The 12,990-nt window shown below is 40.9% G+C and overlaps 1 protein-coding gene across 3 annotated transcripts in view; it reads left to right on the top strand.

Moving 5' to 3' along the window:
• Positions 1 to 12,990, top strand: part of GHR (growth hormone receptor) — a 226,002-nt gene that overhangs the window by 194,529 nt on the left and 18,483 nt on the right. For all 3 annotated transcript variants that reach the window (XM_080933685.1, XM_080933686.1, XM_080933687.1), the window contains exons 4-5: positions 5,959 to 6,088; positions 11,800 to 11,972. In XM_080933685.1, coding sequence (XP_080789811.1) covers positions 5,959 to 6,088; positions 11,800 to 11,972 — 303 coding nt within the window. The remainder of the gene's footprint in view (positions 1 to 5,958; positions 6,089 to 11,799; positions 11,973 to 12,990) is intronic.

Raw genomic sequence — 12,990 nt, 5'->3', positions numbered from 1 at the left:
GTCTGGTTTGCCATGATTCTTGAACTAAATATACTACTTAAGGAAGTGAAGATTATTACTCTTTACTACCCGTAAGTAATTGCTCAGTGATTGCTGAGCACTGCACAAATAAATGAATGGAGCCTGACACTAGAACCAAAAGCTTTTAGTGTACCATTCTACTTATTTTTTTTGTTGCTATGATAAAATACCTGAACAGTAGCAACATGGGGAAGAAAGGGTTCATTTTACCTCAAAAATGCCAGTCATAGTCCAGCATTATAGGGAAGCCAAGCCACAAGAGTTTGAAGCAGTCAGTCACATCTGTAGTCAAGAGCAGGGAGACAATATAAGCCTACACCTGCTTCCTTCCTACCTTCCTTCACTCTTACATATTCAGGATGTCCTGACCTGGTGTCACGCACAGTGAACAAGTCTTCCCACTTCAATTAATGTAATCATGGCAGTCCCCAACAGACATGCCCACAGACCAAGATAATGTAGACAATCCTTAAGAAGCCTCTTTCCAGGTGATGTAAGATGGCGCTGACTTAAACTAACATCACATGGGCTCATTACAAAAGTGTGCTCATTGCATTTGGAACTGTATCTCTGACTCTTGGCCTGCTCTTGGGACTCTTTTTCTCCTATTGGGTTGCCCTGTCTAGCCTTGATATGAGGGCTTTTGTTTTGTCTTATTGTCATCTTGTTCTGTCCTGTTTGGCTGTTGTCTCTTGGAGGCCCACTCTTTTCTGAAGGGGGAATGAAACTAGGAGTGGATCTGAGGCAGAGGGAAGATGAGGGGATCCAGAGGCAGAAGGAAGATGGGGGGATCCAGAGAAATGGAGGGAGGGAGACATGTAGTTGGGATTTATTGTATGAGAGAAGAATCTATTTTCAATAATTTTTTAAAAGAGAAGATGAGGTTATATAAAGGGATATATCATTGTCATACAGAATTAATGTCCTCAACAAAACGACAATGAATCCAGACTCATTTGCCCACTACTTTCCTCTGGTAATAAGGCTTCCTCTTCAGATTCCAAGTTTTTAATGACATCAACTTGATTTTGGGAAAGTCGTTGCTATACTTTCAGGCTTGCACTGTAACGTTCCAACATTCCTTTCTCCTGCTGTTCCTGGCTAACAATGAACATGTCCAGACGAGACCCTCCAGTGAGTGGCAGCAATCACAGTGCCTGCTGATTCTCAGCAAGGAAATTGTGATGTGACCTAGTGGTTCCTAAATTAACCATCAAATGCTACTTATGAAAGCCACTGGGGAAGATTTAAAAGTCCAGTACACAAACAAATCATTGGCCCATAAATTACCAACTAAATCAAATGCTAATGGATGGAACATAAACATCAATATTTGCTTACTTCTTCAATAAATGTATTATTTCTGGCTGTGGATTGCTTACCAGGAATTTGAATTTCAAAGAACCTTACAGTCCCACATAAAAATTGCTTCAGCTAAATCCCACTGAGGAGCTTTTCATATGGCCATGGGATGGAGCAGTGTTGTTTTGTTTGTCTGTTTGTTTATGTGCCGTGAATTATAAAACTCTGAAGTCAGGACAGTGGAGGCCCAAATTAATAGAATGGCTTTAGAATTTCAACAGTGACTATCCAATAGAAGATACCAAGGAATTTTAAGTTGCCTTATAGTTAATGAACTTCATGTTATAACTTATTGCCTTACATATTTTAAATATGATTTTAATAAAATAACTGTATTTTATTGGATAGTTTAACAGACTGACTTTACAAACAGATGGTAAAATGTCATAGCAACACATCAGATGCCCCAAGCTAGAAACTGTCCAATCTCACAATCAACGTAAATGCCATAGTTATCAAGTTGTGGACATACTTGCTATATTCACACAGGAGACTTGGACTATGTAATTTACACACTTTCATTTTAAAATAAGAAAAAAATCAGATTCAGCACAAAACAGGTACTTTCTTTGCTATAAATATTAATCAAATTTAGGAATGTATGAGTCTCTAAACAAATGGAGCTAAGAATGGGGTGATAACATAAAACTTATTTACAAGTCTTCAAATGTTCTCAAAAATATCACATGAGAAGTAAACTAATAGAAGTGGTCAGCTCTTGAAGCATTTAGCAAGCTCCAGTGAGCATCACTGCCTGCAGGGAGGTGGGTAGCTTGATGAAACTGTACGAAAGCCCAAGAACCGACAGGGTTGTCAAAGACTCAAATGATGCCTGACGACTGAATATTAAATTCGGCGATAAATCTCTGCAATGCGTTGGTATGTGAGGTGCGTCTTTCAGTTGATCTTCCATTTTCAGATTGAGATAAAAACATATTTTCTGTGTCAAAATAGAGTAAAATATAAGAGATTTTAAATGTGTAAGTAATTTTAAAATACCAAAAATGGCAATCTTCTTGCTAAATTTTGTCAAAGAAAAACACATATTGAAGACTCAGAAGTAAAGCAAAAAGTCCCCATAAAAGGTTTTTTTTTTTGATGAATTGTCAATAGATTTCATAATTGTTAGTATTTTCAATGTAGAGTTATGATTTTTATCTTATAACTATCAAGAGAATGTTCAAGTCAGTATTTTCTTAAAGTGAATAGATTTTACTTCGTGCTGAACTTTGTGTAACCAGCATCACTTTCTAATTCTGGAACATTCCCATTGCTCCATCAAAGAATCTTATGCCCTCTTAGCAGTCTCCCCAGTCCCCCACTTGCCTCACTCTCTGGTAACTATTAATCTTTTGTCTATGAATTTGAGTATTTTAACACTTTGAGGAACACTATATTATGGAATCTTTTGTGCCTGTCCACTTTCACACAGGCTTCATCTATGTTGTACATGTGTCATTATATCATTCCTTTAGGTCACTAAATATTATCTATGTGACCGTATCATGTATTTTTTTTTTCATTCATCAGTTGGTAGACATTTGGGTTGTTCCTGCTCTTGAGGCTATTATAAGTCATTTTCCCATGGACTCTCTTGTGCTTATTTTTATATAACTATGTTTTCAGATCTTTTGAACATAATATATCTAGGAGCAGTATTGCTAGGACAGTGACACATTACATAGGGACGGATAGCCTCGAACTCACAATCATTCTTCAGTCGCCCAAGTGTTGAGATTATATCTATGTACCACTATGTCCAACCTTGTATTTAGTTTCTGTAGAAAATGCAAAACCACTAAACTGGTTTTCAGCGATGGCTATACTAGGTCGCATCCCTGTCAGACGGTTCCAGTTATGCATTTTAGGTATTATTTATTTAATTATATTAATGAGAATAAGCTTTATCATATTTTCAACCAGAAAATAAACTTTGCAGAAATCAGTGATAATTCTTTTATAATTTTCTCTGAGAAAAGTCATGCTAGGCAATGCAAGTTTTTTCTTTCTTTTAATTATATTTGCTCTTTGACAATTTCATAAATATTGTCTCAGTTGGGGTTACTATTGCTATGAAGAAATACCATGACCAAAGAGCTCGGAAAGGATATGGCTTATCCTTCCATATCGCTGTTCATCATCAAAGGAAGTCAAGACAGGAATTCAACAAGGCAAAAGCAAGGAGCTCATGCAGAGGCCATGGAGGGGTGCAACATACTGGCTTGCTCAGTTAGCTTTCAAATTGAAACTAGGACCACCAGCCCAGGGATGGCTACACCCACAATGGTCTGGACCCTCCCCCATCAATAGCTAATTAAGAAAATACCTTACAGACTGGTCTTAATGGACATATTTTCTTAATTGAAGTTCTCTCCTTTCAGATAAGTCTACCTAATGACAAGCTGACATAAAACTATGCAACACACATGCATCCTGGTCATGCTTGCCCCTCCCACTCTCTCTATCCTACCCCAACCCCTGTCAACGCTGCTCTGCCTTCCAAGTGCCTTTCTCACATCCCTGTGAGAATTTGCTTTTATTCTGTGACCTGTTGAGTTTTACAAAGGCCATCTGCGTGACCATGGTTTGGAAATATCTATCAGAGCCTGGTGGGCTCACTCATAATACATAGCTGAAGACTATGACTGCCCTTCAGTCAGAATCTATCAGTAATCAATAATTCTGCAGAGATAGGATAGGACCTCATAACTCTCTTTGTGATCCATGATGACTGATGACAGGCCCAGTTTTGTGCAGGCTCAGTAGTGGAAACCTCACCTACTGGAAGAAGGTAATGTGACTGTGTCGTGCCCAGAAGATAGCGTCGTTCAGCCCTTCTCACTACCTTGTGGCTTTAGATTCTTCCTGCCCCCTTCTACGTTATTCTCTAAGCTTAGAAGTGATTGTACAAATGTCCTGTTCAGGGTTTGACAGTCAACTACCATTCACTCTCAGCACCAAAAGCAGCCATAAGTCTCTGCATTTACTACTGTTCATTGCACAAAGAAGTTTAAGATTAAAACTGAGAGTCTATGGGCGTAAACACAAATATGCAGAAGGTGGCTCGGCTACAAGAATAGAAAGGCCTAAGCCATCCTGAGCCATAGGATTTCGACAGGGTATGAATTGGTTCCCATAGAGTGAGCCTCAAACCTAGAGAGCAACTGATCACTTCCTGACAGTCGTGCCTGTACAACAGTGGCTACACTTTGCCTGACAGATGTTGAGGTTCATGGAGTTTCTAGCTGTTTAAGACTGTTGATGCCTTCTCTCACCCAGCAAGCAGTCTAGCACTTCCTAAAATTATAAAAGATAGCCACCAGAGCAGAAGCCTCCTGCTTGATGTTTTCATATTCCTCAACATTTCAGGTGTTACAAGCTGGGACCCTCGTCTTTTGTTTCTGTTTTTACTCTTTTTCAAAATCCCACGCATATATACAATGTATCCGGGGGATGTCATCTGAATCCCTTCCAGCCTCCAGCTCCTCCTGCCCCTGCTTCAACTTGTCTTCTGTCTCAAGTTCGTATCTTAGAATCCTCACGTTTTAAATGAAAACATTGGGGTCTGAGGAGATGGCCAATGAGTTAAAGCATGAGATATGAGGTTCTGAGTTTGGATCCCCATCATCCACATAAAACTAAGACATGTGGTACATATATTTAATCCTGGTACTGAGAGGCAGAGAAGCAGATTCCTGGAACTTACTGGTCAGTCAACCTACCTGAATGGCAAAGCTCCAAATTCAGTAAGAGACTCTATCTAAAAAATGAGATAAGAGCCAGAGAGGGAGGGAAAGGTCAACCTGTAGCCTACACACACACACACACACACACACACACACACACACACACACACAAACACACACGTACATACAGATATGTGCACACATGTGTATACATGCTACTGAGCACACTCATATATATATATATATATATATATATATATATATATACACACAATATATATATATGTGTGTGTATGCATACACACACACACACACAAAGCCTCCAAAGAAGAAATACAAATGAGTGCTAATGCTCTTTCAGTATCTTTGAGTACAAGCAGTGTTAATTCTAAAGTTTCTTCAGAACATAGGACATCTTCGGTTCCAACACTCATTTGTACAAGTGGGAATTAATCTGGGGGACAAAGGTTGAACTCTCTTCCAAATTGCAATATCTTTTCTGGGATGCTGTAAGTGGATCTTAAACAATACCACCTTTAGGTTTAAGCATTGTTCCTGAGACCCTTCTGCTCTCGAGCTGTTAGCACACTTCTAGTCCTACACATTCCTTCCAAATGAACTACCTGCCCCCACATCCTTCCCACTAGCTCTTTGTCTTAAACAGGTTCTAAGGAATTGTTCGAGAAATAAGGCCACAACTGTTTGGCTTCAGAACTGATGGCTGACAATAGCAAGGAATTGATGCTGAGATGGTGAACCAGGAAAACAGCTTCTCCAGAAACTGGCTTTATCTCTGTAGTTCCCGCTTTACATGTGTCAACAGTATGTTTCATGGGAACGTCACATGACCCTCCTTATTCCATATGTGCCTTCTCTCCTTATTCTGCAGGTTCCTCTGGAAAGCCTCGATTCACCAAGTGTCGTTCCCCTGAACTGGAGACATTCTCATGCTACTGGACAGAAGGAGATAATCGTGATTTAAAGATCCCAGGATCTATCCAGCTCTATTATGCTAAAAGGTGAAGGCTTCATGCCCCCTCTGACTTTTTCCTCTACTGGTTTGTCAGTTTAGATTGTGTGGAGAGATTCAGATTCTGAGTGACAGCATGTATGTATATGTGAGCGTGTGCAGAGGCTTCAGTGATGTTTGAAATTAAGGAGGTCTCTCGGACCTCTCTAATGCAGCTAAATTGGGGGGGGGGATGAAGTGAGAAAAACTGTGTAAGTGTATGAGGGAAAGGCTTTGGAGGCAAAGAAACTTGCAGGCGCATTGTTCCAGTGGCCATGTCGGCATGTCTGAGAATCAGAAGAGCCTGCACAGGTGACACAAGACTTTAACTTGGGACAGTGATATGTGAAGGGGTCAGAGGCCTACTCAGAGACTGCCAATGCTTGTTGGCCAGGGAAGACAACTGAATCTTACTTTGTGTTTCTTTTAATGTGTTTTAAGAGCCTCCATTACTTGTTTTCTTTATAAGAATAAGCCATTGTCTTTAATTAATTACACTGAATGAGGGAACTTGCTCTTTCATTTTTATCCACATTGTCCGGAATGACACTCGATGAGGAAAGCAAACATCTGGAGATGTGATTGTCACCCAGTCACTAAGTGTCATTCCCTAGACATGTCCCTCTTTTCTCTCCTTCTACTGTTACTATGCAGTATTCTGTGATATTTTAATACATCTGCATGATGTGTAATTCTCAAACCAGGACAGTTGGTGCATCTATCACTTGAGGCATTTATCATTTCTTTGTGCTGGGGCCATCCAAAATCCTCTCTACTAGATATTTCGAAATACATAATAAATCATTTTCAACTGTAATTACCCTCCTTTGCTATAGAACAAAACTTTGCCATTTTAAATGTTAAAGTTAAATACTTTCTTGTCTTTCTTTTCTACACAAACCTCCCGGGAAGGCCAACAACAAGCTACAGGGTTTGTAACGACCTTTTGTCTTAGACTCTCATCCAAGGATCCGAAAAAGATGTGTTCCACTCCATAGAAGATAGGGAAGGGAAGGAAGAGATGGGGGAGGCAGTTAGTCTGAGCTAGCCTCCTTCAGTGTGTCCTGGCTTCAGTACTTGCTCACCAAGTAACAGCCAGCAAATTAGTTAAGCTAAGCCTCCTTGCTTCTAGGAACCATATTATAGACTTAGCTCATAGCTTCTTAAGAGGAGTTTTGTTAGACAGAAAAATTCCTGACACTGATTCTACATAGTAAGTACATAGTTAATCAACTGATCAATCAAGAAGCAGGATTTTCTTAGTATATGATAATACTTTAAAATAATAATAATATACAACCCAGATTCCTGAGATATAAAAAGTAATTCCTTGTTACTTATGGTTATTAATCGACTATAAGGACTTTCCAATGCATACCTGAGTGTTTAATTTACAGACAAAAAAAAAAAAAAAAAAAAAAAAAAAAAAACTTTAAGTGAACAATGAAGACTGACCCTATCACCTTCTAAATATGGATGGGATCACAACATATCCCCTGCCAAAAGCACACAGAGATGAGGCAGTTTGGCACCAATTACAGCATTTATTTACCTTGAGGTTGATACTGTAAAGAGGTATGGGGTCAATAAAGTAGAGGCAGGCAGGCGGACAGACGGATAGGTACTCAGATGAGAAGCTAAGGTGTTTAGAAACACTTTGAAAGTATATGAATTGATTCTGTTGTTTCTAAAATGAAAAGAGAGAGAAACACACTAGATGCCATCTTTACACATTGCTTCAGTAGTTCCAACAACTTAGAGACATCAAAGCAACTGAGAGTTTTTTCATACAGGCACCATTGACCAAACCAATCCAAGTAGCAATGGGATAACATCTTGAACCAGTTCTATTCCAGGAAAATGATTTTTCTACCCTGATAGCACCCTCCTAGCAGTCACCTAACCTAGCTGTGAGCCAAAGGGTAAATCCAGAGAGAGGAAGCCCTCACAAGCATCCTTATCACTTACTTTCTTCCATCAGAGCCACACAACTGTGTCTGCAGGTCTCCTTCTCACATCCCAAGCTACCCAGCATCCCCCAGTCTACACTCACACTGGGAACTAACAAGAAGTCTGCTGCAAGTGTGACCAGGGGAAAAGAAAATATCAGACATGTGCAAAAGAACATCCTGTTTTAGCCCTAATTGGAACCTAGAATCCCAGGAGGAAAATATTCCCACCTCCCTAAATGCTATGAATACAAGCAAACTCATGACCAAGTGCCAAACCAAATCAGGAGTTTGTATTTTCTCTACAGAAAAAAAAAAAAAAAAAAAAAAAAAAAAAAAAAAAAACTTTGAACATTCTAGCCAAACCTACAAAAGCCCTCAGCCCTGTTTGTCTGAGCATCAACTGTAAAATCAAGGGTTAGTCTATCAGAATGTGATACATGGGCTCTCCGTGACCACTTACACAGAGGCAAAGGCACAGAGGGGACATCCAACTCTTGTTATTGCTTTTGAGAGTTTGTTTCTAGACCACCCCTAAAACTATAGAATCCTGCCTCTCGTCCCTTACCCACAACACAACAGCATGCTTTAACTCAACATTCATAGTCTGTGGAGGCAGAAAGAACCAGAAGATGTGGTAGTGTGACTGGGCTGTTCTTGGAATCCAAAGCATACATGAATCTAAGCATGCTGGGCTGTCAACACGACAGAAGAGCACAGGCCTGCATGTGTTCTGCTTGGATCCGATCCTGGCCAGGTAAGCTGGCAGAGGAGACCGCCCAGCTTAAGCAAGCAGCCTATTCACAGCGGTCTCTGAAGCCCTGTGATTGAGATCCTGCCAAACCCAGCCTCCGCACTTGAAGGCAACTGGGCTCGAAAGGAAAGCAGAGCCACAGCAGAAAGAGGCACTGCAGTGTGGTGGGGATCTGGGAAGGCTTCCCGAGAGCAAGTTGAAGCCTATCAACATCAACCTTGTTCCACTCTTTTTACCATTGATTTTAACTGAAAAAAAAAAAAAAATTCTATCATCAGACTTCATCCTAAAGGATTTGATACCTAGTTCACTAGGGTGTAGGGTGACAACTAATCTGTCTCTTTCTTGTTAGAGGAGGTTGGTTGACCGTCCCTGAAGTTTATGCCAGAGAGAGGTGGGATGTATGTATGGCCTGTGTGTTCAAGGGACTCCAAATAACCCAGCGGCTCTTAATGGAAGGAGATGGTCATGGTGGTTAACAGTTGGCATCCCCTAGCTGGAATTATTTAATGTTTGTGGGCCTGGAATCTGGTTTTATTTTTATGACTTCTCTGTTCTTTATTTTTACTCCAATTCAAACCTTTAGAGAGAAATACTGCTTTCACTCTCTATTTTAAATGAAATCTCTTCTGGTCCTTATTCCTGTCACAAGATAGTCTTGTGGCAAATCAAAAGAACTTCATTTTGAGGGCTAAGAAGAAGAAAGTAGCTTCCTTAGATTATCTTATGCTTGTATAGAACATGGGGAAGAGAGGTGATTTCATGTTTCATGAGGTTATTTGGGTTTTGGCCAAGATTTATTAACTTAAGAGATCCATTTTAGGTATGGTGGCAGGCCTTTAGTCCCAGCACTTGGAAGGCAGAAGTCAGTGGATCTCTAAGTTAAAAGCCAGACACGGACCTAGCTACCCTGAACCTTTGCACCGTCTTAAGACTTACTTTTGAAAACTGGCACAATTAATTACATGAGGCACATGTGATATCTTCTCTGGTATTGATGAATGCCCAATGTTCTGAACCATTTTAGTAGAACTTTCTAATTCACACTCAGTTTGAATGTCAAATTAAACAAGAATACTACCATTCAGTGAGTCGCCTGTCTCTGACCTTTTCACTGTTACACCCCAGTGCTCAGGCATGCACAGACACACACACCTCATCTCTCCCTTTGCTTTTCTCCACTTACTTTCCCTGTAATAGAAGAACCTCCTTTTCACCAAAGACATGCAGCTTTTAAGGCTCTCAACCAGAATTTAAGCAACAGTTCACTGTCTCCAATTCTGAGTTCTCTCCTGTTTTCATCACAAGTGGATCCAAACAGCTGATGGGCAGCTGTCTCAGTGGCCCCTGGTTCTACATAAGTCCCATGAGCTGACGGGCAGCTGTCTCAATGGTCCCTGGTTCTACATAAGTCCCATGAGCTGACGGGCAGCTGTCTCAATGGTCCCTGGTTCTACATAAGTCCCATGAGCTGACGGGCAGCTGTCTCAATGGCTCCTGGTTCTACATAAGTCCCATGAGCTGACGGGCAGCTGTCTCAATGGCCCCTGGTTCTACATAAGTCCCATGAGCTGACAGGCAGCTGTCCCAATGGCCCCTGGTTCTATATAAGTCATAAGTCCCAGGTACCAAATAGCCAGCCTGAGAAACAGCTGTTGAGAAGGAAACGTAAATGTGACTGACTTCAGTGATTTTTATTCCGTCCTGCCCTCCCCACAGCCTGTGTTCTTACTGCTCACTGCTGCCAGAACCACCCAACAGTGGGAAACTCTCAAGCATGCACAGCTAGCTTGCCAGACCCAGCACCTGTGCCTGCACAGTCATCCCTGTCACGGTGTGTGTGTGTGTGTGTGTGTGTTTGTGTGTGTGTGTGTGTGTGTGTCTGTCTGTCTGTCTGTCTGTCTATCATCTGTCTGTATATGTACATGTTCATATGTGTGCACAGATGTGTGTGCTGGTATATGTTCACATATGGACATGCTTGTGCACAGATGTTATGTTTATATGTGTGTGGTGTAGAAGGCCAAGGTTGATATCAAATGTTTTCTTTCATTGCTCATCACCTTTTAATTTTTAAGATAGAGACTCAGTGAACCTGGAGCCTTGTCCAATTGGCTAGACTAGCTAACTAAGCAAGCCAGAGGGATGCTTCCTGTCCACCTCCCTAGCACTGGGATCCCATGTGCTTCTCACCCAGCTTCCTCATGGGTTCTTGGAATCTAATTCTGGTCCCTGTGTTTTCACAGCACTCCCTTACCAACTGAAGCATCTAGCAGCCCCTATTTTAACCTTCTTTCTTAACCAAAGGTACTGTAGCTGTGCATCCTCCTCACCAGTAACCATATTCTCAACTGCAGCAGGCTAGTAAATAAAAGGAAGAGAGAATGAATTATCCCACCTGTGTTTAACAAGCATCATGTGGGAGAAACAATTTAAAGGAGGAGGGGTTTACTTTACCCCACGTCTCAGAGGGTTCAGTCCATGGTAGCCTGAATAGGTTGCTATGGGCCTCTGGAAGGCATAAAATAGCAGTGGTTGTAGCATGTGCAAATCTGGCTACTCGGTTTATACTGTCAAGAAAGAAGAGAGACCGTCAAGGGGAGGGGCTAGGAAGGAGATAACACTATCCAAAGTCACAGCCTCGGTGCCCTGGTTTCTCCAGCCAGCCCACCTTCTGTTTTTCTACCACTCCCAATAACACCATCAAATTATGATTCAATCGATGGTTAATCCAGTGATTGGGTCACTGAGGAATTATTGGGTCTACCAGCTGGGAACTCATAGCATATATGTTCAATAAACGGATAGTTTTATTTTAAGGCAGAAGTACCATATATGCTCCTGACAATATTCAGATTCTAATAACACTGTCTATAGATGTGATGTTTCTAAGAAATGGTACTACTGAAATGTTAAAATCTTATGTTGTAATATATTTGTGTCTTAGCTTATCAAATCTGGCTGCCAGCTATGGTGTATCTTGGGGAATGATTAATCTTTCTTTACCCTCCATTTCAGAATTGGTCATGAGTGGACCCCGGAATGGAAAGAATGTCCTGATTATGTCTCTGCTGGAGAAAACAGCTGTTACTTCAACTCATCGTATACCTCCATTTGGATACCCTACTGCATCAACCTAACGACAAATGGTGATTTGTTGGACCAAAAGTGTTTCAGTGTTGATGAAATAGGTAAGCCACAGGTTTGTTTCATTTGACAGAGATTTAGACTAAATATTAATGAAGCCCTAATTTCCAAATATAATCAAGTAGAAAAACTTTGTAGTTTTAGGTATGTGGTGTCTGTCTCATGGGAGTCTAAAAGAATACAGTTTAAAAAGACAGTTAACTTGATTCTAGCTTTAAAGAAGCCTAGCAATGGGACTAGAGAGATACTCAGTGCCTAGGAGCGTCAGCTACTCTCCAGAGGACCCAGGGTTGTTTCCTACCACTTACATAGCAACTAACAACCAAATTAAATGTAAGGGAATCTGATACCTTCTTCTGGTCTTCAAACACAAGACACACAGTGCACAGATGTGCGTTCAGACAAAACACTCATACAAATAAATAAGCTTTTTAAGTTTAAAAGGTAAACACCTGGTAGTAGATGCTATGAAGAAATGAATCAGGGGCTGAGAGATGGCACCAAAATTAAGAGCACATGCTGCTCTTCCAGAGGACCCATCAGCCACATGGCGGTTCACAACTACCTGTAACTCTGGTTGCAGGAATCTTCTAAGCTCTGTGGTGTCTGGTGTGCACATAGTGCCCATACTATAATCAGGCAAAACAATAGAATCATAGCCTAGATTTTCTTGATCACAAAACAACCATAGCCACAAAACAAAATTTACCAAACAGCCACAATCAGGGCAAAGTCGTGTTTATATGACCTCAAACAAACACTGAAGAAAACAGCTTGAGAAAACAAGTCAGAGAGCCATAGGGATGACTTATTTCCCATCCTGTAGACATAAAGAAGAACTGAAACAAGTAGCCATCAGTAGGATATCTGTCTTTACAGCATAATTGTATAAACAGCGAAGGGCAGGGAATCAACAAAGGATTTCCAGAGCTGACCTGGGTGCTTTAAAAATCTATCCACAAGAGCCCATTTTTTTCTCGTATGAACAGTCGCTTCTAGCAAATGTTGCTTCTTGGGCAGCAACAGCCTGGAAGTCAGTGGGGAATGTGGCTGACTGCTGCA

The sequence above is a fragment of the Micromys minutus genome (assembly GCF_963924665.1).
Source record: "Micromys minutus genome assembly, chromosome: 20".
Classification (NCBI taxonomy): domain Eukaryota; kingdom Metazoa; phylum Chordata; class Mammalia; order Rodentia; family Muridae; genus Micromys; species Micromys minutus.
The sequence above is the reverse complement of the archived record's forward strand: the minus strand, read 5'-3'. Positions and strand labels throughout refer to the sequence as shown.